Source organism: Oryctolagus cuniculus, chromosome 20, assembly GCF_051225735.1.
Source record: "Oryctolagus cuniculus isolate XC-2025 breed Fujian yellow rabbit chromosome 20, ASM5122573v1, whole genome shotgun sequence".
In the NCBI taxonomy this organism is placed as follows: domain Eukaryota; kingdom Metazoa; phylum Chordata; class Mammalia; order Lagomorpha; family Leporidae; genus Oryctolagus; species Oryctolagus cuniculus.
Window position 1 is genome coordinate 41,886,415 of NC_142886.1, and position 26,506 is coordinate 41,912,920.

Below are 26,506 nucleotides of genomic sequence, written 5' to 3' on the forward strand. Positions count from 1 at the left end.
CACTCAGGGTGACATGGATTTCTGACTCCTGTAGGGAACACACACAAATATCTTCTCTTCTATACAGCACGCTTAATTTTTACCTCTGATCTTTCAGTTGTGCTAATTCCTCTCCAATAAGTTTTGGTCTCTGCATCTGTTGGACCCTGATCATCTGCAGGAGCTGGTCGGCTTCACAATCTGGCAGATCACCCTTAACAACAAATATAGAATAACCTAAAAAAGGCAAAAATAAACTGAAACATCTGGTCAAAACTTCAAAATTGATTTACAATGATAGCAGACGGGCAACACAGTACAGTGGAAGAATATGAGCCGAAGACTCGGAGAGATCTGGATTCAAAGAAGGATTCTTCCTAGCAGAGTGATCGGGCAGGGGACAGGAAGTCTCTGAGCCTCACCCTCTCCATCTGTGCGACTTGCCTAGTGCCTCACAGGCGACCATGAGAAATGAAGGCAACGAGGCCTGTTGAGGGTCCTGCTGACAGTGCTGGCGGGGACAGCCACTCACCCAGTGGCACCAGAGGCAGGCCAAGGGGTGGGGAACAGAAGGGATCTGGAACCTGTCTACCTGGCTTTAATCTCAATTCTTCTGGCCGGCGCCGCAGCTCACTTGGCTAATCCTCCACTTGAGGCACCGGCACCCTGGGTTCTAGTCCCAGGCGGGGCGCCGGTTCTGTCCCGGTTGCTCCTCTTCCAGTCTAGCTCTCTGCTGTGGACCGGGAAGGCAGTGGAGGATGGCCCAAGTCCTTGGGCCTGCACCCGCATGGGAGACCAGGAGGAAGCACCTGGCTCCTGGCTTTGGACTGGTGCAACGCGCCAGCCATAGCAGCCATTTAGGGAGTGAACCAACAGAAGGAAGACCTTTCTCTCTAACTCTGCCTGTCAAAAAAAAAAAAAAAAAAAAAAAAATCTCGATTCTTCTACTTCCCAGCTGCACAGCTTCTGGCAATCACCTCACCCATGTGTTCTGGTGTCCTCAACTGTTACCTTCAGTTGGCACCTTCCTCACAGGGCTGTTGTAGGGAAACAATCAGATGTGTGTAACAATGAGTCACCTGTGGGAACAGCGACCTACATACACACACACACACACACACACACCTTATAACTGAAAAAAATGTGTGGTTCAAGCTCCTAGAGAATTACACAGATCCAGTGTAATTTTTTATGAACACCATCCTGGAAACCCAGGGTTTTCCCAGGTGGACGTCCCACACAAAACCAAGTGAGAGTGGGCAGACCCTAAGTCAGCCCAATCAATTCAGGTTTTCCCACATTTTTCTGAAACTTTGTTCCTTGTAACAGGGTATCCTCTGTAAGCATTAACAGACAAAGAAACAAAGATCAAAAGGACACAAGACAACACACTTAACAGTTTCTACAAGGGCAAATATAATCAGAGTTCAGATGGTGTAACATGTCTGCTGCCAGTAAAACTGTTTCCAGGTCTTTAACAAACATGAGTTTCCATCAAGAGCAGATTCTCTGGCGGTCAGGATGGTGGTTTTATTCAAGCCTCGGGCTGCTGCCCTTCACATGCCGGGCACACCGGGCAGCGGTCTCAGCGTGACACGCATGGACCGGAGTGTTGGCCCGGGAAACCTGAGGGAGGAGAGCCGATCTGCCTTCCCAGCCACGCTCGCTTTGAAACACTTTCTGCACTTCAAGTGGAGACGTCTAGGCCAGGAGTGGAGACGTCCCTGTTAGGAGCCTGGCAGCAGGGGGGCTGTGCAGGCTGAAGATACACGATGAGGAATTACTGACAAGTAGATCTCCTTTAAAGACATTTAAAGTAATGAGACGACACACATCAGGAAGTGGTCCAAGAACTGACGCCTGGATCATTTGTTAACAGACTGGGAAGAGTAAGAGCCACTACAGGAATCTATCTGAAAGAAGCCCGTGCACAGTGTTTCGGAAAGGGAGGCGACAAGGGGCGTGGGCCTAGCAGTGAAGGTGCCCACTTCCCATGCCGGACGGAGTGCCTTGGTTCCACACCCAGCTCTGCTCCTGGCACCAGCTTTCGACTAACACAGTCTAGGAGGCCGTGGTGATGGCTCTAGTGACGGGGCTCCTGCCACCGAGTGGGAGACCTGGAGAGAATCTGTGGCTCCTGGCTTTGGTGCTAGCCAAAGGCATTTGGGGAGCAAACCAGCAGACAGGAACCCTTCTCTCTCTCCCTTGCTAATACATATATACGCACATACATACACACACAGGGAAGGATATAATCAGGACCCCCAAGGTTTGAAGTATAAAAGAGATACAAAAGTGTAAAATCATAAGAGTGAAATAAAACACTGCCATCCCAACTATGAATTAAAAATAACTACAGTAGCTATTGGTATTCCTAGGGATGGATTCCAGGAACCCCCACTTTTACCTGCCCTCAGACACCAACATCCACAGATGCATGTCCCTTATATAAAATGGAGCAGTTTTTGGTCGGCGCCGTGGCTCAGTAGGCTAATCTTCTGCCTTCGGCGCCGGCACACCGGGTTCTAGTCCCGGTCGGGGTACCGGATTCTGTCCCGGTTGCCCCTCTTCCAGGCCAGCTCTCTGCTGTGGCCAGGGAGTGCAGTGGAGGATGGCCCAAGTGCTTGGGCCTTGCACCCCATGGGAGACCAGAATAAGTACCTGGCTCCTGCCTTCGGATAGGCGCGGTGCGCCGGCCACAGCGGCCATTGGAGGGTGAACCAACGGCAAAGGAAAACCTTTCTCTCTGTCTCTCTCTCTCACTGTCCACTCTGCCTGTCAAAAAAAAAAAAAAAAAAAAGGAGCAGTATTGGCATATAACCTGTGCACATTCTCGGATATACTTTAAATCAAATCCAAATGACTTATAATACCTAATATCACAGGTCTTCAAAAAGTTCATGGAAAAGGCATATTATGAAGAAACTATATGGAGTTCACAATACTTTGCAGTAAAATAAACTTATCTTTTAATTCTATTTTTCCATGGACTTTTTTTTAATATTTATTTTATTTATTTGAAAGTCAGAGTTATATAGAGGGAGGAGAGGCAGAGAGAGAGAGGTCTTCTATCTGATGGCTCACTCCCCAGATAGCCGCAACAGCCGGAGCTATGCCAATCTGAAGCCAGGAGCCAGGAGCTTCCTCCGGGTCTCCCACGCGGGTGCAGGGGCCCAATGACTTGGGCCATCTTCTACTGCTTTCCCAGGCCACAGCAGAGAGCTGGATTGGAAGTGGAGCAGCTGGGACTAGAACCAGCGCCCACATGGGATGCCGGCACTTCATGCCAGGACTTTAACCCACTGTACCACAACACCAGCCCCTTATGGACTTTTGAAGAAATCTCATACCATGTAAATAGTTGTTACACTGTATCATTTAGGGAATAATGATAAAGAAAAGCCTATGTTCAGGGGCCAGTGCCTTTGGCATAGCAGGTAAAGCAGCTACCTGTGGTGCCCGCATCCCTTATGGGTGCTGGTTCAAGTCCAGGCTGCTCCAATTCTGATCCAGCTCTCTGCTGTGGCCTGGGAAAGCAGCAGAAGATGGCCTAAGTCCCTGGGTCCCTGCACCTGTGTGGGAGGCCCGGAGGAAGCTCCTGGCTCCTGGCTTTGGATTGGCTCAGCTTCGGCCTTTGTGGCCATTTGTGGAGTGAACCTGCAGATGGTAGCACTCTCTCTCTCTGCCTCTGTGTAACCCTACCTTTCAAATAAAAAGTAAATAAATCTTAAAAAAAAACAACTATGTTCAGTTTAGATATAATTTTTTTAAAGATTTTATTTATTATTTATTTGAAAGCTAGTTACAGACAGTGAGAGGGAGAGACAGAGAGAAAGGTCTTCTATCCACTGGCTAACTCCCCAAATGGCTGTAATGGCCAGAGCTGAGCTGACCCAAAGTCAGGAGCCAGGAGCTTCTTCTGGGTCTCCCACACAGCTACAGGGGCCCAAGCACTTGGGCCATCTTCTACTGCTTTCCCAGGCCATAGCAGAGAGCTGGATCGGAAGAGGAGCAGCTGGGACCAGAACCGGCCCCCATATGGGATGTTAGCACCATAGGTGGAGGATTAACCTACTATGCCACAGCACCAGCCCCTAGATGCAATTATGTTTAAGATCTTCTGTCCACGGTTGGTGGAATCCACAGCTAGAGGGCCACCTCACATGATAACTAACTCAGCAGCAAGAAGCATGCCAGGGCTTCGAATATCATCTCTAAATATTATTTTTTAAAGATTTATTTATTTGAAGGCAGAGTTAGAGAGAGAGAAAGAGGAAGAGAGAGAGAGAGGGAGAGAGAGAGAGATGGAGTGACAGAGAGATTTTCCATCTGCTGGTTCACTCGCCAAATGGCTGCAATGCCCGGAGCTGGGCAGATGGGAAGCCAGGAGCCAGGAGCCTCTCCTGGGTCTCCCACCTGGGTGGGTGTAGAGGCCCAAGCACCTGGGCCATCCTCCCCTGCTTCCCCAGACACATCCATAGGGAGCTGCATCAGAAGTGCACCAACTGAAGCTTGAATGGGCACCCATCTGGGATGCTGGCGCTGCAGATGGTGGCTTAACCCACTATGCCACAGCACCAGCCCACATCTCTAAATACTGTTACTGAAAGGAACCAGGTTTTTTTAGAGAAATGAGTTCAAGTCCAGGGCAGGGAATATATAAGATAAGCTGGCAAAATCTTGTTATTACAGGAGAAAGCAAACCTTCAAAAGACTACAATGGGGGCTGGCATTGTGGTACAGCAGGGTTAAGCTGCAGCCTGCAATGCCGGCATCACATATGGGTGCCAGTTGGAGTCCCAGCAGCTCCACTTCAGATCTGGCTCCCTGCTAAAGTGCCTGGGAAAGCAGTGTAAGATGGCTCCCTGCAACCATGTGGGAGACCAAGATGGAGTTCCAGGGTCCTGGCTTCAGCCTGTCCCAGTCCTGGTCATTACAACCATTTGGGGAGGGAACTATGAATGGAAGCTCTCTCTGTCTCTCAGTATCTCTACCTTTCAAATACAGCGCTGTAGCGTAGTAGGTAAAGCCGCTGCCTGTAATGTCAGCATCCCACATGGGCGCTGATTCAAGTTAGCAGCTCCACTTCAGATCCAGCTCTCTGTTATGGCCTGGGAAAGCAGTAGAAGATGGCCCAAGTCCTTGGGCCATGGTTTAGGGGGCTCATGGTCTCCCACAGGGGAGACCCGGAAGAAGCTCCCGGCTCCTGGCTTCAGATCAGCGCAGCTCCGGCTGTTGCGGCCAATTAGGAAGTGAACCAGCGGATGGAAGACACCTCTCCTTCTCCCTTCCCCCCCTCCCTCTCTCTCTCCCTCTCTCTCTCTCTCCCTCCCTCTCTCCCTCTCTCTCCCTCCCCCCCGCCTCTCTGCCTCTCCTTCTGTGTGTAACTCTTTCAAGTAAAAATAAATAAATCTTTAAAAAAAATTCTGTTTTAAAAAAACAGACCACAATGCAGGGCTGGCATCAGGCTTGGTGGCTTAAGTCCCAGAGCAGAATGCCTGGTTCCTCCTTTCCAACCCAGCTTCCTGGTAATGTGCGTCCTGAGAGGCCACAAATGAAGCCTCAAGTATTTAAGTCCCTGCCACGTGGGAAAAGGAGACCCGGATGGAAGTGCTGGCTCCTGGCTCCAGTCTGGGCTGGTCCTGGCTATTGTAGGCACTTGGGAGTGAGTCAGCAGATGAAAAACCAATCCCCCTCTCCATCACCTTTCTTTGTCCCCACACCTTCCAAAGCAAAAACAAAAACAAACTACAACAGTCACGTCAGCATCTTGAGAGTAAACTTCAAAATGTCCCTCCTGGCCCACCATGGGACAACTGGAGTAGCAGTATGAACAACAAGGAACAGGTGTCCAGCCTGGTGGTGAAGACGCTGGTTAGGATGCCTGTACAGGGAGCCTGGGTTTGATTCCCATCTCTAGCTCCTGAGTCCAGATTCCTGCTAACGCAGATCCCGGGAAGCAGCAGTAACAGCTCAACTGACTGGGTCCCTGTCACCTACACGGAGACCTGGACTGCGCTTCCGGCTCCCGGTTTCAATCCGGTTCAGTGCTGGCCATCCAAGGCATTTGGGAATGAGCCAGCAGATGGGAGCTCTCTCACCATCTGTCCTTTTCCTCTCTTCTAATAAATTAAAAAATAGGAATAGTAATTACAATGGACTAAAACAAAACTGCTTCAATTGACTAGTTTATGATGCTGCTTTAAAAAAAAAAAAAAAAAAACACTCCAGGCCCAAGAGGTTAATTGCTCATCTTTAGAGGCTATCATGAAACCAATTCTCTCTTAAAAACTGGTAAAGAGAAATATTTTCTTCAAAAAAAAATAAATAAATAAAACAAGGAAAGGACACCTTCAGTTAGCCTCTGGAGACACTCCACCTCTAACCACAGGCACTGAGAGAACCGTATTTCACCCTGGATCAAACTCCAACCCGAGACAGACAGTGAGGCAGAGCTGGCGGGGGAGCGGATGCTCTGGACGCACCGTGGTTCGCTCGCCGTGGTTGTAGCTTCAAGAGTGATCATGCTGCCTGGGCTGTATTTCTGAAAAGCCCTTGCATAAGAGATTTTATTAAAATATTTACAGAGGAAATCACAAGATGCCTAGTACTTACTTCAAAATTACCAGGAGAAAAAAGGGAGCAGGGTACAGACACAACAAACAGGCTACGAGGTTACTGTTGAAGCTACATAAAGGCCGCGCGGGGGTTTGCCCCATTGTGTTTTCTTGGTTTGTTTGAAAGTTCAGATAAGAGAGCTTGTTTGCTCCCTAAGCAAGGGTCTAGTCAGCTACACCCTCACATGGGGAGATGCAGTGAAAGGCACCGTGAAAGCCGCACGCTGGCACAGTGCTGGCACGGTGCCGCCATGGACAGAGTGACTGGCCTGAGGTCAACACAAGGAGAGAGCACAGGAGACAAGTCTCTGAAAGTAAGTGAGGAGACAGCTGGCATTCCAGGAGTTAAGACAGTGTTTTCCTTTCAGTCTTTAGTGGCGATAAAGATCTTTCTCTGCTGATAAGAATAATACAAAAAGTAAGGGTGGAAACTGATGGTCCCGGAGTGGAGGGCAGACGCATCAGCAAGCTGACGGGCCTACTGGCAGACAAGCGAGGTTCTCTCTCAATTGCTTCCATGTTCTCAGTAGACTATATAGGCAGGTCACAAGCAGAGTGCAAGGGAGTGGGAGAAGTGCCTACAGGTTTACAAAAGTAAGTGCTGACATGATCACCTTGGTGTGTGGTACAGGAACTGATAACGTCAAGGTTAAGGTTAGGACTTTTGTCATTAAAGAATGATGGGGGGAGAAATTGGGAAAGAAGCTGAAGAATGCAATGAAATGATTATAATGACAAATTACAGAAAATAAGCACAGTAAGTAAAGAAGTGTTAAGGGTGTCGGGGGAGAGGCGGGTACTCTGGTACAGTGCCTCCTGTGATCATTTGGGACACAGACATCCCACACTGGGGTGGCCGACATCAAGTCCCATCTCCACTTTCAATTCAGCTTCCTGCTAATGCACCCAGGAAGCAACAGACGACAGTCCTAGAACCTAGTACTTTACCCACGTGGGAGAACTGGATTGAGTCCCTGGCTTCTGGTTCTGCAACAGCCCCACCTGCTGTACCCACCTGGGCAGAGAACCCAAGGACTAAAGCATGCACTCACTCACTCTCTCTCTCTCACCCTAACACTCTGCCTTTCAAATAAATCAATCTTAAAAAAATAAACAAAAAAGGAAGATGGCCCAAGTACCTGAGTCCCTGCCCCCGATGTGGGAGATCCAGAAGAAACCCCTGGCTCTGGCCCAACCTAGTCCCAGCCATTGTGGCCATTTGGAGAGTGAATAAGCAGGAGGAAGATCTCTGTAACTCTTTCAAATAAATAAATAAATCTTTAAAAAAAAATTGGAATGTAAAATAAACAGAAAATATAGAATCAAGCGAGGAAGTGGTGTCAAACAGAAGAAGGTGGTAACTGGACATGAAGGTGGTGATGGATATTGGTAATCGCAAGGCAGGTGAAGAAAGTGATCTGTGAAAGTAAAAAGGGAGGCAATGGGTTGATCATGTAGAAATCAGGAACATGATACAAGAACCGAGGCAGAGAGAGAGAGAAGGGGGCAGCGAGACAGGTCATAAACTCGCCAACGAGGAAGGCGGCTCAGTGACGACCGCTTTATCTGGAGCCATGCACTTCCAGGGAGCTGCGGTCTACAGGGAAGAACAGGACCTGAAGGAGCAAGGAGGACCGAGAAGAACACTGGCCCCTGCCCTCAGCCTGCGGTGCGGGGCAGACAAGAGAAAAGCCACACTTAGAAGGGCGCCCAAGGGAAGCGCCACCCACAGAGGAGCGCGGGCGTCCGAGAACTCCAGTGAACAGCATGGCAGAGCACAGCCCAAAGTCCCCACCTACAACACAGACGTTCCACTGCCACGCTCCCAACTAACGCGCTCATTTTATTTAGTTATTCTGAAAGACAGTATCACAAAATTTTCATTCTTTATTTACCTTCCTGTTGTAATTGAGCCAAGAAAAGTGCAAGGTATGTATCTGATATTAATTCTGGACCCGTCAAGAGAGAATTCAAGTTAAACCACTGGAAAAAAATAAAAGTCAGTATTTTAGTGTGCATTATAGTAATAAGGAAGAAAGTTTCACATGTTAAAAACAGCACAGCAAAAGCTGGTGAGGCGTCTGAACAATGCAAATATAATGAACCCAGACTCAGGAGAAAACAACTGAACAATGTAACTTCAAAAAGCCAGTCAACCTTGCTCTGCTTTCAGTAAACACATCATATAAAACAACAGTCTTGAAATAGAATGCTGCAGATTTATCACTAATAAATGCTTTTTAAAAAAGTTTTAAGTCATAAACTCTAAATCCCCCTATAAAGTAGTAAATCAAGCACGGATGCACCTCAACTTACGAAGGTGCTACGTCCCAATCAAACCATTCTAAGCTGAAGATGCAGTTAGCAGCCCCGGCCTCCACAGGATACCATCATCAGTACAGCGACTCGGGGCACTGAGAATCAGGGTTTACCCTCATGACCTCACGGCTGTCTGGGAGCCTCAGCCTGCTGCCTCTGGCTGGCACCGTGACAAAGGACTGCACTGCATATCGCTAGCCTGGGGAAAAGACCAGCGTTCAATATGCTGCTTCTATTCAACATGGATAGCTTTCACAGCATCAAAAAATTACGAAATGCTAAGTGGGGCAGGCACCGTGGTGCAGCTGGTTAAGCTGCCTTTTGCAACATCCACATTTCACATCCAAGTGTCTGGGGTCAACTCCCGCCTCTGCTTTCAGATCCAGCTTCCTGTCAATGCCTGTGGGAGGCAGAGGATGAGTCCTGGCTCCTGGTGCCTAGCACAAGCCTGGCCCTGCCCAGGCTATGGCAGCCATTTGGGGAGTGAACAAATGGATGAAAGAACTCTCTCTGCTTTTTATTTTTAATGTTTTTTTCTTTTTCTGTTTATTTTTGTTTGTTTCTCTACCTTTTAAATAAGTAAAAATGAATAGATATGAAAAAATTTTGTAAGTGGAACCATCCTAAGTTAGGGACCAAATGTACTTTAAAGTCTTCTTACTGATAGCGATAATTGAACTTTTTTTCAAACCATCAGTCCAACATTACTAATCACATCACACTGATATGGAAGAGAAATGACACTACATAAAATTTTCCCACTACTGATAATTGTGGTCAAAATATTCCAGTTTGAGGTGGTCAGCCATTTCCAGAAGACAATTTATAGTCACCAACTCATTTTACAAAGATCACTAACCCACTGTCACATATAATTAACATCACCACCAGGGCCAGGTGGGGAACTGTTTTCTGTCAAGGGCTATTCGGATACTTTTAACAATATTCATGGACCACACAAAATTATTGACTCAAAAGTTGGCCTGCCACAGATTCATTGCTTTTTGAGTGCTGCCTGCACTTGCCTTGGCAAGGCCAGACCCAGTGATTTTGCCAGTCTTGTGGAGCCTGGGGGCTGGATGTTCTCCACCCCGATCTAGACATTATCTCTTAAGGATCCGACTTCAACCCACAAGATTCAAAAAGTTTCAAAAGTTACTGTCAACATCATAACCAATGACTTTTGCTGGATTCTGACACTGCAGTCGTCTCTCTCATTATACAGGTCTCTCGGAGAAGAGTCTATAGTGAAAAATGCAATTTTAAACAAAACTATAAATTAGAACCACAGACAATAAAGTAAAATTGGATGTCTTCTATACTTGTCAAAGATAAAAATAGTTATGATGGGAAATTTTGATTTTGAAGAACCTCTTAAAATAGTAAGATCAAAATTTAACAAATCAACACAAAGAAATTTGTGGAATCTAAGTCTTCAGACCTAAACGTCTAGCAATTATACAGGAAAAGAACACTGGATCATAATTTATTTGAAGGTATAAATAAAACCCAGAAGTTAACTTACCTTGGCAGTGCCCTGCCTGGCTTCTCCCCATGTTAACACCCACTCAGGCAGGTGCCTAGGCTGAGCCTCTGCCCTCCACCTCCTGACCTGCTCAGAGCTCCTTAGGAGGAACCCCCACTGAAGATGAATCTGCTTCCAGGTAGCAGAGTTAAAAATTTACAGTAAGGGCCGGTGCCGCGGTTCACTTGGCTAATCCTCCACCTGCGGCGCCGGCACCCTGGGTTCTAGTCCCGGTTGGGGAGCCAGATTCTGCCCCAGTTGCTCCTCTTCCAGTCCAGCTCTCTGCTGTGGCCCAGGAGTGCAGTGGAGGATGGCCCAGGTCCTTGGGCCCTGCATCCGCATGGGAGACCAGGAGGAAGCACCTGGCTCCTGGCTTCGGATCGGTGCAGTGCGCTGGCCGCAGTGCGCCAGCCATAGCGACCATTTGGGGGTGAACCAATGGAAGGAAGACCTTTCTCTCTGTCTCTCTCTCTCACTGTCTAACTCTGCCTGTCCAAAAAAAAAAAAAAAAAAAAATTTACAGTAAGATTTTTGTCTTGAATTCTATTTTAATGTTTTAATTCAATGTACGTTTTCTTGACTTCACCTTCTTGTTTTTTATTTACTGTGTTTTTTTAACCAGCTCTATTGATACATGTAACTGACCTGCAAAAACTGAACCTATTTCCAATGTGTAACTTGAAAAGTTTCACGTCTGTATACACCCATGAAGCCATCACAGCCAAGGAGGTGAACGTGTCCATCCCTGCCCAGCTTTCTGTGGCCACTGCCCACTGCCGACTCTCTCTTCCCTGCCCTCTTCACCTGCCAGCAACTGCTGGTTCAGACACTTGCTGTTCCTAAGGATTGGTTTGAATTTGGCTGGTCTTTTATATAAAAGGAAACAAAGCTTTCAACAAGTTTTGAGACTCATCCATGTGGTAGCATGATCAACAGTTCATTCCTTTCTATTAAACTAGCCAAATCTCACACAGCCCTCTTTCAAAGACTCAAAATTCTAATAAGAAGAATTTTAAATGATTCTGCTTAAAGAAAAAAGTCTGCTCAAGACATATTCCATAGTTTTCTAAAATGGACATTACTTTATATGCATATATTTTTATCATATGGCATTTTGGAATTCTGTGAATGATCTTGTTACATCAAGGAAACATGGCTGAATGTTTTCATTTGTGCCTGACACTGTCGCAGACTTTGTGACAGTATGATGCTAAACACAAATCTCTAAAAGTTAATAATTAACTGACAGGACATATTCATTACATAAAATCCCACTTAAAGGTAATGATATTTGTATTACCTTAAATATGAAATTTCCCCTGTGATATACCTAAATTGTACACAGCTGTCACACATAAATTTATAAAGGAAACTGATGCTATCTTTTAAAATGGGAAATTTCTATTAAAACTGAAACTGTGCCTCACACACACACACACACATTACTGGTCAGTTTCCTCATTTTAAAAGCACCAATCCCCTCTACTTCAAATGGAAGACAGAATAAGAAAAAAGATAAAAGGAAGAGAAATATTACCTGTTTTCCTAATTTTCTAACAGTAAACCAGTGTTCTTTATAATTGCATATAAATGACTTTTCATTTCTGGAAAGCAAAACAAACACACATATACAATATTAGGCTGAAATTTCAGGAGTTTATGTTCATTTATTTTGCCAACTAGCAAGCATTATACACAATCTGCGTTAATGCAGGACTGCATTTGCAGTTCTGTGCCACTGACTCTGAAGAACGGCACGATGGTGTGAGCCAGTGTGCAGCAGCTCAGACATGCGGTGCCCAGACAAGCCGCCCGAGGCGCCAGCCAGGGTTGGCACCGCACTACGACCGCAGTCTGGGAGGCCCAGCGATGTGCAGGTGCTCACGGACATCAAAAGGGGAGGTGGGAAACGTGTTTTTCTCCTTTAAAAAATTATAATTTAAAAAAAATTGAATTTAGGAAAAGAAATGTAGAAAAAAACAAAAACAAATCTTACATGGGATCAATTCCGAGCCTTTGATACTCTGGACTGTTGAACAGGATTAGTTCCAACCCCCAAACCTTCAAGGCATTGCTTATAACCTGTTAAAAAACAAACAAACAACAAACAAACAAAAAACAGCAACTTTCCATGAACTAAATCATTATTCCAAATTTAAGTAGTGTAACCATATTAGTTGAGCAAGCAATTGTACTTCATATATAAATTTACCTAAAAGGCTATTTTTTTAAAAGATTTCACTTTATTTATTTGAAAGGCAGAGTTACAGAGAAAAGGAGAGCGATCATCTGTCAGCTGGTTCACTCCCCAGATGGCTCCAACAGCCTGGGCTGGGCCAGACTGAAGCCAGCAGCCCAGAACCCCATCCAGTCTCCTGTAGGAGTGACAGGGGCCCAAACACCTAGGCCATCCTCTGCTGCTTTCCCAGTACATTAACAGGGAGCTGGATCCGAGTTGGGACTGGCATAGGCGGTGGCTTAACCCATTGCCCCACGATGCTGCCCCAAGGCAGCTATGATTTTTAAAAAGTGTATCTGTTCAGCTACATTGCTAAATCAATAAATAACACACATACATATTAAAAGTGACTTTCACACCAGGTTTCTGAGATGTTCCAGAGAACCACACACTTCTTAGATAAAACATCCTCAGAGATGCAGATGTAAATTCCAGCCACACCTACACATGATAACTGGGCTGCAAGGTCGCTGGTTTAGAAAAGTTACATTTAACTCCTTATTTGCAACCTAAGTAATGATGTGTCTATTAGTCTCTTTGGGGATTTAAAGTAGAGGTTTTACTAGATTTCAGACTTCTATGGTCATCAGTTTGAAAAAAAAAAAAAAAACAACAGAACAAAAGGCACACCCGATTATTTCAAATTGTCTGAGAAAAAGGAAAATTTCTGCAACATCACTATCTATCTTCCAAAGTAGCCAACAGAGCAGCAAGTGGAGACCACTGCGTGGCAGGCACCCATGACCCCATACCTGAGCCAGCACTGCACCACCCAGCGGCAAGTGCAGAATATTACAGGCAAATGTTACCCGGCAACTGAACCGGCACCACACAGCGGCAAGTGCAGAACGCAGCGCGGTAGGCACACGTGAGCCCACGGCACAGCTGGCACCACACAAACCGGAAATGGCAAGTGCTGGGCCAGCTCTGCCCTCTGATCCTGGCCCTGTGGAAGCTGTAACAGCAGCACAATGAGGACCTGGCTGGAGTGCTGGTGATTGAGGAGTCCAGGACAAGGGAAATATAAATAAGGACATTCACAGAAAAGGTCCTAAAACAATCTCCCAGGTACAGATTATCATGTCACACAGAGCGACGTTTCAGTCGGATGCACTGCCCGTGACGGTGCTGCGTGAGGTCACAGCAGAGCCGACACCTCTAGACCCGGCGCGCCCACGGCCGCCGTGACGCTGCAGCCCAGTGTCTCACTCCCAGGCGGGCCGGTGTGGCGGCACAGAGGCCACGGTGCCTCCAGCCGTGCGTACAGCACGCAATACTTGACCGTGGAGATGACTGTCAGTATGTGCTATGCTATTTAGAATGTACTCCTCCTATGCATTAACACAGTTTACTGTAACGCAGTGTGCAACGCCACGTCAGCCTCAGCCTCAGACACTGTGCGTTAACTGTGTCTCTCAAGCGCGTCACTCTCTTTTGCTGATTTGGCCCCGCAGGAGCAACGGGCTACAACATGTGTGTGTATCTGCTGCGTAGCCTCGCTGTGTAGTGAGCAATACCAGCGAGGCTTGTGGAAGCTCACTCTGTAACGCCCGCACGGTGAGGAGACCACCAAATGACCTATTTCTCGGACTGTGTCTTGTCATCAAGCAATTCCTGACTGTACACATCATCACAGAACTAGAAGGGCGCTCTAAGTTTACAAACTCATCAAAATCCACAGCCTATCATAAAGGCATTCGACCCTGATCGGCTGACTTAAACGGAAGGCAGCAGGGTACTGCGGCTTTTCAAATTTCCCCAGGATATAATAAGTAGGTAACATTGTGATCTACTAGATTTAAGGTTTTTAACATCAGATGCAAATTAAACCACCTCTCCCAAAAAGTGATTTTTTAAAGGCCCTATCTTTTTAAAAGATTTATTATTTGAAAGGCAGAATTATAGAAAGAGAAGGACAGAGAGAGAGGGGTCTTCCACCCACTGGTTCACTCCCCCAAATAGCTGCCATGGCCACGGCTGGTCCAAGCTGAACCCAAGAGCCAAGTCCCATGTGAGTGTCAGGATCCCAAGGACTGGGCCATCATCTGCTTTTCCCAGGCCCATTAGCAGGGAACTGGATTGGAAGAGGACATCTGGGAGAACAAACAGGAGCTCACATGAGATGCTGACATCGCAGGCAGTGGCTTCACCTGCTGCGCCGCAACGCTGGCCCCTAAAGCCCTATTTTTTAATGAAGATGCGGTGACCCTGATTTTCAAGTTTCTCTATATAAACATCTGCTCTAGACAATCACCTTGACCTCTGCGGGCACAACCTACTGGAGGAACTTCTGAAGGTCCCGTCATCACAGTGACTCGGAGTGGCTGTGAGAAGATACCTCGTATCCACTACAAGCTGAGTTCAAATAGCACCAGAGACACAGACACCGCCGAATATGTGGTGAGGACCACTTACTTGAATAGAAAAAAAACCACTGTCATCCATGTTTCCAGAAGGCTGCTGTTCGTCAGGACGGACAAGTGAAGCACCAAAAGAGAAAGAAGAATAAGAACTGTCGTTAGTGTGGATATTTAAATTAACACATCCTGTGCATCCCCACTTCCAGTGTCCAGAGCGGAGTTAGAATTAACAAGTCAGATCTCTGAAGGAAAAATCTCATCCTTTTCTAAAATGTACGAACATAAAAAAACTGGAGTTCAAAATCAGAACCTGTAGAAAAGTTCGGTAGTCGTCACTGGTGACTCCTCCCTCTGCCATCCTCATCCTCTCTTCTTCATCGAGCTGGTGTGCAATGGAGGATAACTCCACAGGGCTGAAATACTCTCCCTGCAGCAGATTGTTCAGGCAATGCTGAGCACACAGTGAGCCTTCTTGCTAGTATTTCCAGAAGAAAAAATACACATGTGATTCATTAGGATGTGACTTAGGAACTAATTTGTATAGTATTTTCCACTAAAGAATTTAATTAACTTTTCAATATGGTCACACTAACCCTTTGAAGCCTTAGAAAAACGTGACTCCCACAGGCACATGTATTTTGATTTGTCAATTTTTGTTTTACGTTACCATCAATGAAACAACAATTATTTAGCTATACAATCCAAAAACTTAATGACTCATATTTAACACTATTAAATATATCAAATCTCACACTTTGATAAAAACTACTCTACAAAAACATTTAACCTCTCATTTTCAGTTCCTCAAAGAAATTCACCTCTGAATATTCATGGCAAATTATTATGCTTAAAGGGAATTTGAAGCCCCTGGACTTTTTTTCTACGGTTCTATATACTTGTTTCTGGTATTTCAAAGCTCAAGAACTGACACAGGTGAGAAAAATTATTCCACACGAGGAGCTGCAGCTGAGGGCCGGCCGCTGCTTGTGATGCCAGCATCTCATATGGGCGCCAGTTCGAGTCCTGGCTGCTTCACATCAGATCCAGCTCCCTGCTAATGTGCCTGGCAAAGCAACAGCAGACGGCCCAGGTGTCCGGGCCCTCATGTGGGAGATCCAGTTGAAGAATCCGGTTCCAGTCTGGCCCAGCTCCAGTGGTTGGGTCATTTGAGGAGTGAAACAGCAGATGAAAGATCCATCTCTGTCTAACTTCGCCTTTCAAATAATTAAAATAAATCTTAAAGAAAGAAAAAAAGACGTGCAGCTCTAGCGTCCGGCGTCTGGCCTGGCGGTCAGCACGCAGGTTAGGTCATCTCCCTCAGAGAGGGCGGGACCAGCTCCCCGCTCCGGCTTCTGATTCCAGCTTCCTGCAGTACGGAGCCTGGACCCCTGCTGCCCACGTGGAGAGCTGGATTGTGCTCCTGCCTCCTTGCTGGCTGCTTCAGGCGTTTGGGGAGTGAAGCAGCCAATGAAAGACCTCTCTGCCTTTCAAATAAAATAAATACAAAATGTAAAAAGTAAGGGATTTAGAGCTCTAGAGCCGGCGCCTGTTTCAGAGAACTCCAGACAATGCACACAGAGTGCAGTCAACGAGCAGAACTCTCCAACTGGGTTCCGGCGCTGACTCCTGGCCACGCCTGGAGGAGGGTCTGTATCCAGGTTAGCTCCCCACTGGACGACTGGCTTCCTCCTCATGGCTGGGGGTGAGGAGGTTACAACCGCCCATGGGCCCAACTCTTTCTCATACAACTGAACCCTGAGTTCAAGTCCAGACTGCCTGTCACGCTCTCCCCCTCCCAACACTGCTGCTTTCCCAGGCTGCCCAGCGACAAGGGCGACTCAGGGGCTGCAAGGTTCTCCCCTGAACACGGATCCCGGGCTTGCCGCTCTGAGACAATGGCCAATGTGACAACGGTTCTTCTCCTGCTAACCCTGGCCAGCTAAGCTCCTCCCTGCCCCAGCGAGGTCTGCTCCTTCACTCAACCTGTCGGGAAGCACACAGCTTCTTCTGAACCTCATCACACGGCATACGGTGACCCCAAAAGAGCGTCACCTTGAAACACACACATTTTCCTGATGAATCGTTTTTTTCTAGGAACAAAATGTAGCTGCTGAAAAGATCTAGGGTGGAAAGGCAGCATTGGGGCAGGCGCTGCGGTGCAATGGTTAAGCCACCACTTGGGACACTGCATCCCAGTTTGGAGGCCTGGATTCAAGCCTGGCTCCCGTTCCGACCCAGCTTCCTGCTAATGCATGGTGGTGATGGCTCATGTACTTGGCTGCCTGCCAGCTACATGAGAGACCCAGATGGAGTTTCGGGCTCTCAGCTTTGGCCTGGCTCAGCCTGAACTGTTACAAGCATTTGGGGTGTGAACTAAGGGATGGAAGATCTTTTTCAAATAAATAAAAGCCTTTTAAATAAAGAAAAGTTAATAATAATAATAAAAACTTAGAAAGGCAGCACGAGGCTGTCTGAGTCTGGGCAGGGGGTGTAATCAGTTTATTTCGTTGGTTTGGTAAGGAATAAGCAGCTTGGGGCTGAGAAGTCACTATCCTTCAAGCCACAGCAACTTCTTTGTCTCCACCTCTTTTTTCCTCCCGGTTTCTACTGTCAAAGAGCAACGCCCACTGAGGAATGTGTTAAATGATGGGGTACAAAGCTGCTCTACTTACCACTGTACTCAACGACAGGCAAGACAGACAAGCACATCCCAAGTGCTAAACAGCGAAAAATACTAAGCAGGTGCTCAGCTTCACTACTCGTCACTTACCACTGTACTCAACGACAGGCAAGACAGACAAGCACATCCCAAGTGCTAAACAGCGAAAAATACTAAGCAGGTGCTCAGCTTCACTACTCGTCGTAGTACTTATACTAACCCATTACCTGGGCATGGCTGCTGAGCCTATCAATTCACACACTGGCTCAGACACCTGGGGCCCACACCGCAGTTTCTGGGCTCGATTCCTGGCTCCGGCTCCTAACTCCAGCTTCCTGCTAATGCGGATACTGAACGGCAGTGGTGAGGGTTCAAGTAATTGGGTTTCCTGCCACCCATGGGAGACCTGGACTGAGTTCTGGGCTCCCTGCTTTGGCCTAGCCCAGCCTCCATCACCAAAAGCAGCCGAGGAGTGAACCATCTGATGGGAGCTCGCTCTGTCTCTGTCTTTTATTTAAAGAAAAAACAAGAAGAAGAAAGAAAATTAACCAGACAAAACAGTGTGTTATTTCTACCACGGCAGAATGGCTAAAATGGTGGAAAGGATTACAGACACTGAAACTGTTATATGCTGCGTGGATGTGTAAACTAACACAACTGCTTTGGAAAACTATTAAACTATTTACAGTATCTACTGAAGCCTAAATACACATAGCGTATTATTCAGCAGCTCCATTACTGGGCATATAACGCAAACACCAGATATGCAAACACATGTTCATCAACAGACATGCAAAAGAACGTTCATAACACCAACACTTGTAATGGTCCCCAAATTGGAAACTACATAAATGCACAGTTTGGGTCACAGTACAAATGTAAACTGAAATATTTTCACAAAGGAATTCAATATAACAATGAGAATGAATTAATTAAAACTATCTGCAAAATAGGAATGTATCTGTCAAATAATTTTTCTAAAAGATTTTGTTTATTTGAAAGAGTTACAGAGAGATAGAGACAGAGAGGTCTTCCATCCGCTGGTTCACTCCCCAGCTGGCTGCAATGGCCGGAGCTGCGCCGATCTGAAGCCAGGAGCCTCTTTCGGGTCTCCCACTCGGGTGCAGGGGCTCAAGCACTTGGGCCATCTTCTGCTGCTTTCCCAGGCCATAGCAGAGAGCTGGATTGGAAGTGGAGCAGCCAGGCCTAGAACTGGCGCCCATATGGGATGCCGGTGCTTCAGGCCGGGGCTTTAACCCGCTGTGCCACAGCACCGGCCCCTGTCAAATAATTTTTAAAAATAAAGCAGACCCAGAAGAAGCTCCTGGCTCCTGGCTTCAGATCGGCACAGCTCCAGTTGTTGCAGCCAACTGGGGAGTGAACCATCAGATAGAAGACCCCTCTCTGTCTGCCTCTCCTCTCTCTGTGTAACTCTGACTTTCAAATAAGTAAATAAATCTTTAAAAAACAAAAGAATCCAAATGACAAGAAAGAAGCCTCTGCTAAGATACAGCTATTCTGTACCTCAGGGGCTACCTAACACAATAACAGACACTGGGTTTTCAGGCAATAGTTCTAGTTTTGTCCCGTGCAAACAATGGCCATCACACTCAACCTCCAGATATTTTATTAAAAAATCTTCTCCATAAAAAAATTATCTTCAGGGAACGCAATTTGGGACAGTGGTTAAAATGCTGCTTGGCCGTTTTGGGAGAGAACCAGTGGATGGAAGACCTCTCTCTCCTTCTCGGCCTCTCTGTATCTCTTTCAAATAAATAAATAAATCTTTAAAAAATAAACGCTGCTTGGGAAGCTCGCACCCATACTGAAGAGTTCAGGTTTGAAATCTGGCTCTATTTCCAATTCCCGCTTCCTGCTAACGCATACCCTGGAAGGCAGCAGTGACAACTCAAATACTTAGGTCCCTGCCATCCATGTGGGAGACTTGGTTCAATTCCAGGTTCCTGGTTTCAGGCAGGCTCAGTCCCAGCTTTGTAGTGTTGAAGGCGTTTGGTGAGTTAATCAGTAGATGGAAGATCTCTGCCTTTCTAATAAATGAATAAATATCTAAATTACAGAAAAAAAGCTACTGAAATAAAATTTTGCCCAAGTTAACATGCCTGCCACAGGGAAATTATACAACCAAGTCGTTTACTTACAAAATGATTTAATGGAAGTAAAGAACAAACTGTTCAGTCCAAAATTAAAAATGACTTCAAGTCACAAGACAGATTAACATCTACATGTACTCCCCCACCCAAATGTACAGTGGTCCTAAGATAACACATTTTCCTGCCCCCAACTATCCCCAAGCATCTCATTCTCACTGAACTTTACCAAAGTGGAACAGAAATTGCCTTTGCCATAAAGTTTATTGGCGTCGAAATCCCAAGATTTCAGGCACAGACTTTATTGTGCTACGCTTAAAGGAACAAACTGCATTCCTAGGTCTCCCAAACTTTTTTTTCTTTTAAAGATTCATTTATTTATTTGAAAGGCAGATTAACAAAGGGAGAAGGAGAGACAAAGAGATCTTTCACCTGTTGGTTCACTCCCCAAATGGCCGCAACAGCCAGGGCTGAGCCAGGCTGAAGCCAGAGCCAGGAGCTTCATCCAGGTCTCCCACCTGTGTGGCAGGGGCCCAACCGCTTGGGACATCTTCGGTTTCTTTCTCAAGCACACTGGCAGAGAGCTGGATTGGAAGTAGAGCAGCAGGAACCCGAACTCCTACCCATATGGGATGCTGGGGTCACAGGTGGCGGCTTTACCCATTACGCCACAACGTCGGCCCCTACAAGGTGTTTTATCAAATCATAAAAGGTAACTGTGACCAAACCATTTCTCTAACACCAACTTCAGGACCAACCTGAAACAAGTTGAAATTCCCAGGGACACCATTAATAAACTACAACAGAAACCAGGTATAACCTAAGTGTACTGTCAGAAATGGACTAGCCAGGGATCCACGTCAAACCCCCAACATTTCGCCAACTCAACTTGCGACGAGGCTCAGGGAACAAGCACCGTGATAGGGCCACGGTCTGCTCTGCTGCAGCGCCATCTGCCCTCACAACTCTGAGGGGGCCTCACGGTGTACGGAGGAAAGGGGGCATGAAGATCAGAGCTTGGAGCCTGCCCAGGATCGCGCACGCAGTCAGCGGCAGGGCTGGGATTGCAACCCAGGCAGAGGCTACAAAGGCTGTCTGTCCTAGAGCCACTTGTCAGGATGTGGCTTTTCCTAAGGCCCAGATGTCCTAACAACGGCTAAAGCCAGCAACCACAGAAGAGCAAAATGGACGTCACGAAGTCAACACTCAGCCTCTCTCACTGCTCTAGCAGTCATCACGCCCAGTCGTTACGTTAAAAGCACCCATTTAGAGCAGGCGTTGCATGGGACACCCGCATCCCATGTCACTGTGCCTGGGTTCAATTACCCACTCGGCTTCCAATCCAGCTTCCTGCTGATGTGCACCCTGGGAGACAGCAGATGTTGGCTCAAGTACTTGAGCCCCTGCCACCCATGAAGGAGACCTGGATAGAGTTCTGGGCTCCTGGCCTAATCCAGGCTGTTGCAGGCGTTCAGGGAGTGAACAGGTAGCTGGAATATTTCTGTCTCTGTGTCACTCTTTCAAATAAACAAAACTTTAAAAAGTTTCAATTTAAGGGGTGGGCATCCGGCACTACTTGGGACATGGGCATCTCTCAGAGTAGTGCCAATGCAAGTCCTGGTGACGCGACTTCCAATCCCATCGCTGCTAATGCACCTGAGAAAAAGGCTCAACTACTCAAGTCCCTGACACCCACGTGTGAGCCCAGATGGAGTTCCTAGATCTGGACTTCAGCTTGGCCCAGTTCCAGCTGTTGTGGCCATCTGGAGAGTGAACCAGTAGATGGAAGACCTCTCCCTGTCACTCTGCCTTTCAAAGATAAAATAAGTAAATCTTTAAAAAAAGAGAGAGACAGGGATTTGGGGTGGGTGTTTGGAGCAGTGGGTAAGAGGCCCCTTGAGAGGTCAGCATCCCAGAGAGCAGGAGTGCCTGGCTCGAGCCCCAGCTCCCGGACTTCTGAAACAGCTTCCTGCTACTGCGCACCCTGGGAGGGGATGACAGCCGAGGGCTTGGGTCCCCGCCACCCACACTGGAGACCTGGTTCAGTCTGGTCCGGTTCTGGCTGTTGCAAGCATTTGGGGAGTGAACCAGTGAACGGGCAATCTCTGTATCTTTCTTTCATATAAAATAAGAATAAAAATTTCTAGATTTTTATGACCAATTTAGACTGTACTGTGACTGGACCAAGAGTAGCCACAAGGAACAACAAAAATGACAGAAAGTGGTCAAAGGAACTGAAAACATCCACAAAACCAGCAGCTGGTACCATTTATTTCATTTTATTTTTTAAAGATGTATTTATTTCTTTGAAAGTCAGAGTTACACAGAGAGAGGAGAGGCAGAGAGAGAGAGGTCTTCCATCCACTGGTTCACTCCCCAATTGGCTGCAACAGCCAGAGCTGTGCCGATCCAAAGCCAGGAGCTTCTTCCGGGTCTCCCACATGGGTACAGGGACCTAAGGACATGGGCCACCTCCCACTGCTTTCCCAGGCCACAGCAGAGGGAGCTGGATTGGAGGTGGAGCAGCCAAGACCTGAACCGGCATCCATATGGATACCAGCACTGCAGGTGGCAGCTTTACCTGCTACGCCACAGCGCCAGCCCCGCTAGCAGCATTTAGTATGAGTTTAAGTTAAAGTTAGAGTGGGCAAACTCTAGCCGTGTGCCAAGTCCCACCTGCCCCAGCATTACATGATGGCTTTGATGTTTCTAAATAGTTGAGGGGAAAACCACACACTCACTCAAACAAGAAAATTGGATCCGCATACATGTGCCTTGCGAGGCCTCCTAACACTGACAGGAAAGTCATTTACTTCAGTCATCAGCACCACACCCACCTTACACACTAACGGAAATCTGATGCGGTCACGTGCCAGGCCCTGACGACGCACTAGCGGACAACCGGCTGAAAACTCAGGCTGCTTCAAGTGGAAACGGGACATGACACTGCCTTCTGTAGGCGGACACCCCGCCCGACACGGCTTCTTCAAGAGCCAAAGCTGGTTCTCTGGTTCACGGGTTGAGTGTGTTGCAGGAGGGAACAGAGAGCGTGGGAGAACAGTGGTCCCAGAATGGACTGTGAACACGATTAAGTTAGCGCCAGGGTTCAGGTGCCCACAGAACTTGAACTTGTTAAGAGCCTCCATGGAAGTAGATGCGCAGGGTGACTGTGCGCCTGAGCCACCTTTAAGCCCATCCAAAGCTAATGCTGAGAGTCCTGGTCTGCTCGGTAGGTTTCCATCAGCCTAGTGCCCAGCTTCCTTTGAGACCATGGTTCACTGAAAGCTATCAAACTACGTAACAACTGTCAAAAACACATGGTGGGCACATGCTTGGCCCAGCAGTTAGGATGTCAGTTAGGAAGCAGCAGTGTACTGGGGCCGCTGTGGCATCGTAGGTTAAGCCTCTGACCGAGGCACGGACATCCCATGTGGGCGCTGGTTCAAGTCCCGGTTGCTCTACTTCCTACCCAGCTCTCTGCTATGGAAAGCAGCAGAAGATGGCCCAAGTCCTTGGGCCTTTGCACCCACTTGGGAGACCTGGAAGAAGCTCCAGGCTCCTGGCTTTGGACTGGCTGGCCCAGCTCCAGCAACAGCCACTTGGAGAGTAAACCAGCGGATAGAAGATCTCTTTCTCTCTCTCTCTCTCTCTGCCTCTGCTTCTATAACTCTGCCTTTCAAATAAATAAATAAACCTTTAAAAAAATAGGTGAAAGAAAAAAAGCAGGCATTGTGGCTCAGTGGGTTAGCTGTCGCCTGTGATGCCAGCATCCCATAGGACTGGCTCATGGCATGGCTGCTCCTCTTCTGATCCAGCTCCCTGCTAATGCATCTGAGAAAGCAGAGAAAGATGGCCCAGGTACTGACTTGGGTCCATGCCACTCACATGGGAGACCCAGACGAAGCTCCTGGCTTTGGCCTGGCCCACAGCCAGCCATTACAGCCACTTGGGGAGTGAACCAGTGGATGGAAGCGCTTGCACACATGTGCTCGCTCGCTCTCTCTCTCTCTCTCTGTGTGTAAACTCTGCCTTTTAAGTAAATCTTTATGTCAGGTAAGACATATCGTCCCATACCGGAACACCAGGGTCTGATGCTTAGATCTGGCTCCTGACTCCAGCTTCCTGCCAATGCAGATCCTGGGAGGCGGCAATGGCTTGAGAAATTGAATTCCTGTCACCTAAGTGGGAGACCTGGACTGAGTTCCTATCTCTCAGTTTCTGCCCAGTTCAGACCCAATCATTGCAGGCATTAGGGGAGTGAAAGAGAAGACAGGAACTCTGTCTATCTGCCTCTCATATAATTAAAAATTATGCGCATTGTAAAATTCTCAGGAAGTAGGGTGAAAGGGCAAGCGCTGTGGTACAGTGGGTTAAAGCCCCAGCCTGCAGTGCTGGCATCCCATATGGGTGCAGGTTCGAGTCCCGGCTGCTCCACTCCCAATCCAGCTCTCTGCTGTGGCCTGGGAAAGCCGTAAAAGATGGCCCAAGTCCTTGGGCCCCTGCACCCACGTGGGAGACCTGGAAGAAGCTCCTGGCTCCTGGCTTCGGATTGGTGCAGCTCTGGCCGTTGCGGTCATTTGGAGAGTGAACCAGTGGATTGAAAACCTCTCTCTCTCTGGCTCTACCTCTCTCTGTAACTCTTTCAAATAAATAAAATAAATCTTTAAAAGAAGAAGAAGAAGAAGTCAGGTGGAGAGGTTTAAAGTCCTCCATGTTGAAAATTGTTCCTACACCCAAACTTTTGAAAACTAGGAATAAGAATAGGGAGTGGGCATGTGACAGCAGCTGACACGGCTCAGGTGTCCCCACTTCCACTCAAAGACCTTGCTGGGACACCGACTCCCATACTGCTGTGTCAGGGTCAAGTCCCAGCTTCCTGCTGATGCATACCCCCGGACAAACAGGTAATGGCTCAAGTTGCTGGGTCCCTGCTACCCATGCAGGAGATTCAGGTTGAGTCTCTGGTTCCTGGCTTTGGCTTGGCAAAGTCCTGGCTGTCTGGGGCATTTGGGGGAGTGACCCAGAAGATGGGCGCTATGTCTCTCAGACTTTCAAACAAATTAAATAATTTTTTTAAAAAGTACATGTGTATTTGTCACCCAATCTCCTTAGCCAAGCAGCTAAATCATGTCCAAATTCATAAATCGTCATTGAAGCCAAAATATTAGTGGTAATCGTAGCACTGAGTCTCCCCCCACCACACACAAATTGGTCTGGTCCAGCTCCAAGACATGCCGCACGGCTTCCTATAAAGAAAAGCACCGCATGGAACAAGAATGTGTTTAGATGTACACTGCAGATTCACGCCATGCCTCTGTCACCTTGGATTTATCTGTGTGTGTGTGCGCGCGCACGTGACTTCCTAACCAGCTTGGATAAATGAACATTCCCAAGCATTTAATAAAACAAAAACTTTGCTCCTACTAACAGCCACACCTGCCACCTTCCCAAACACGAAACTATTACGAAACCAGAATGCGCCCAAGTTGTCCTGAGGGTTGCACTCGCGCCCGATCGCTGCCTCTGAGGACGGGCGAGTTTCTCCGCACGCCCCAAACAGTGCACGCAGGTGCACGGCCACCGCGGAGCAGCGCCAGACAGGAAGCCCGCAACGAGATTCCAGTCCACCCCGACCCCTAACAACAGAGCTGGCCGCCCGATCCGGAAATCTGGGCATGCCACACGAAACACACCCAAACACCCCAGCACACCCAAACATCCTGTCATCACAACTCCCGCGGGGACTCCCCCGCCGGGGCGTGCCGGGGTCTCCACGTCCGAAGCGTCAGGCCCCACTGGAGGCGAGCCACGGTGCCCGCCCTCGAGGGGCTCCCGGACACGGCCCCAAAGATCCAGGGGCCTGCGAGGTTCCAAGATGGAATGAGAAGCCCCGGCAAGGCCAAGTTCATTCTGCGAGGGGCAGGCCAGCGGGCCGGGGGCCGGAGGGCGAAGGGGAGCGTCCGCGGGTGTGAGCGAGCCGGCGGGGGAGCAGCATCCTCCATCACGCCCACCCGCCCCGGGAGCCCGCGCCGCCCCCGGCCCGGCCCTCGCCCCCGCCGGCGCCCCGCGACGGCCCCGGCTGCTCCGGCAGGGGCCTCCGGGGCGCAAGGTGCGGCGGGGGAGTCGCTGAAGCCGCACTCCACGCTCAGAAGGCGGAGCGCTCCAGGGGCGCCCCTCGCCCGGCGCGGGCCGGAGGGGAGCGCCTCAGGCCCCACCCAGCCCGCCGGGGGCGACGACACCACGGCCCCCGGTCGCCACCACCGAACGCGGACACTCACTTTCTCGTGGAAGATGGACTCCATGTTTATTTGTCTGGAGCCAACGGCCCCCCGCGCCGAACAAGCCCCCTCCAGCTCCGCCCCCTCGGCCCCACCCCTCAGCCCACCCCGCCCCGCCCCTGCCCACGTGCATTACGCGGACCAATCACCCCCGAGAATGTGAGTCACGTGGCGCAAAAAAGCAAGTGGACGCCCAGGCGGTAGACGCGGGGACACGTGATCTCGGTAGTGCGTCCTCCTACCCAGCCGTGGGGCGGGTGGGGTGCTACAGCGCCGCCTGCCGTCTGGAGGATCTCCTGGGTTTCCCACCCATTGCTATGGATTGTTAGGTTTCCAGAGGTGTGATAAGGGCGGCTCGCGGCCGTCCCATGTTGTTTTCCACTGTACTTTCCACCTTCAGCTTATGAAACCTGCATATAATT

General features: G+C 48.3%; 1 protein-coding gene across 12 annotated transcripts in view; it reads right to left on the reverse strand.

The window, feature by feature from the left end:
- The window catches only part of ATXN3 (ataxin 3), a 44,918-nt gene extending 18,731 nt beyond the window's left edge, over positions 1-26,187 (reverse strand). The window contains exons 1-7 of one of the 12 annotated variants that reach the window (XR_011385016.2): positions 26,085-26,175; positions 15,350-15,514; positions 15,095-15,139; positions 12,437-12,522; positions 11,978-12,044; positions 8,492-8,579; positions 84-216 (exon numbers count right to left, since the gene is read on the reverse strand). Coding sequence is in view for 9 of the 12 variants with exons in the window: in XM_008271913.5 (XP_008270135.4) it covers positions 84-216; positions 8,492-8,579; positions 11,978-12,044; positions 12,437-12,522; positions 15,095-15,139; positions 15,350-15,514; positions 26,085-26,108 (608 nt within the window). In the remaining 3 variants the exon portion in view is untranslated. Of the gene's footprint in view, positions 1-83; positions 217-8,491; positions 8,580-11,977; positions 12,045-12,436; positions 12,523-14,933; positions 15,140-15,349; positions 15,515-26,084 lie in introns of all 12 variants that reach the window. The other 11 variants (XR_016226865.1, XR_016226866.1, XM_008271913.5 and 8 more) reach the window with 11 other exon arrangements.
- Positions 26,188-26,506: the final 319 nt, after the last annotated feature.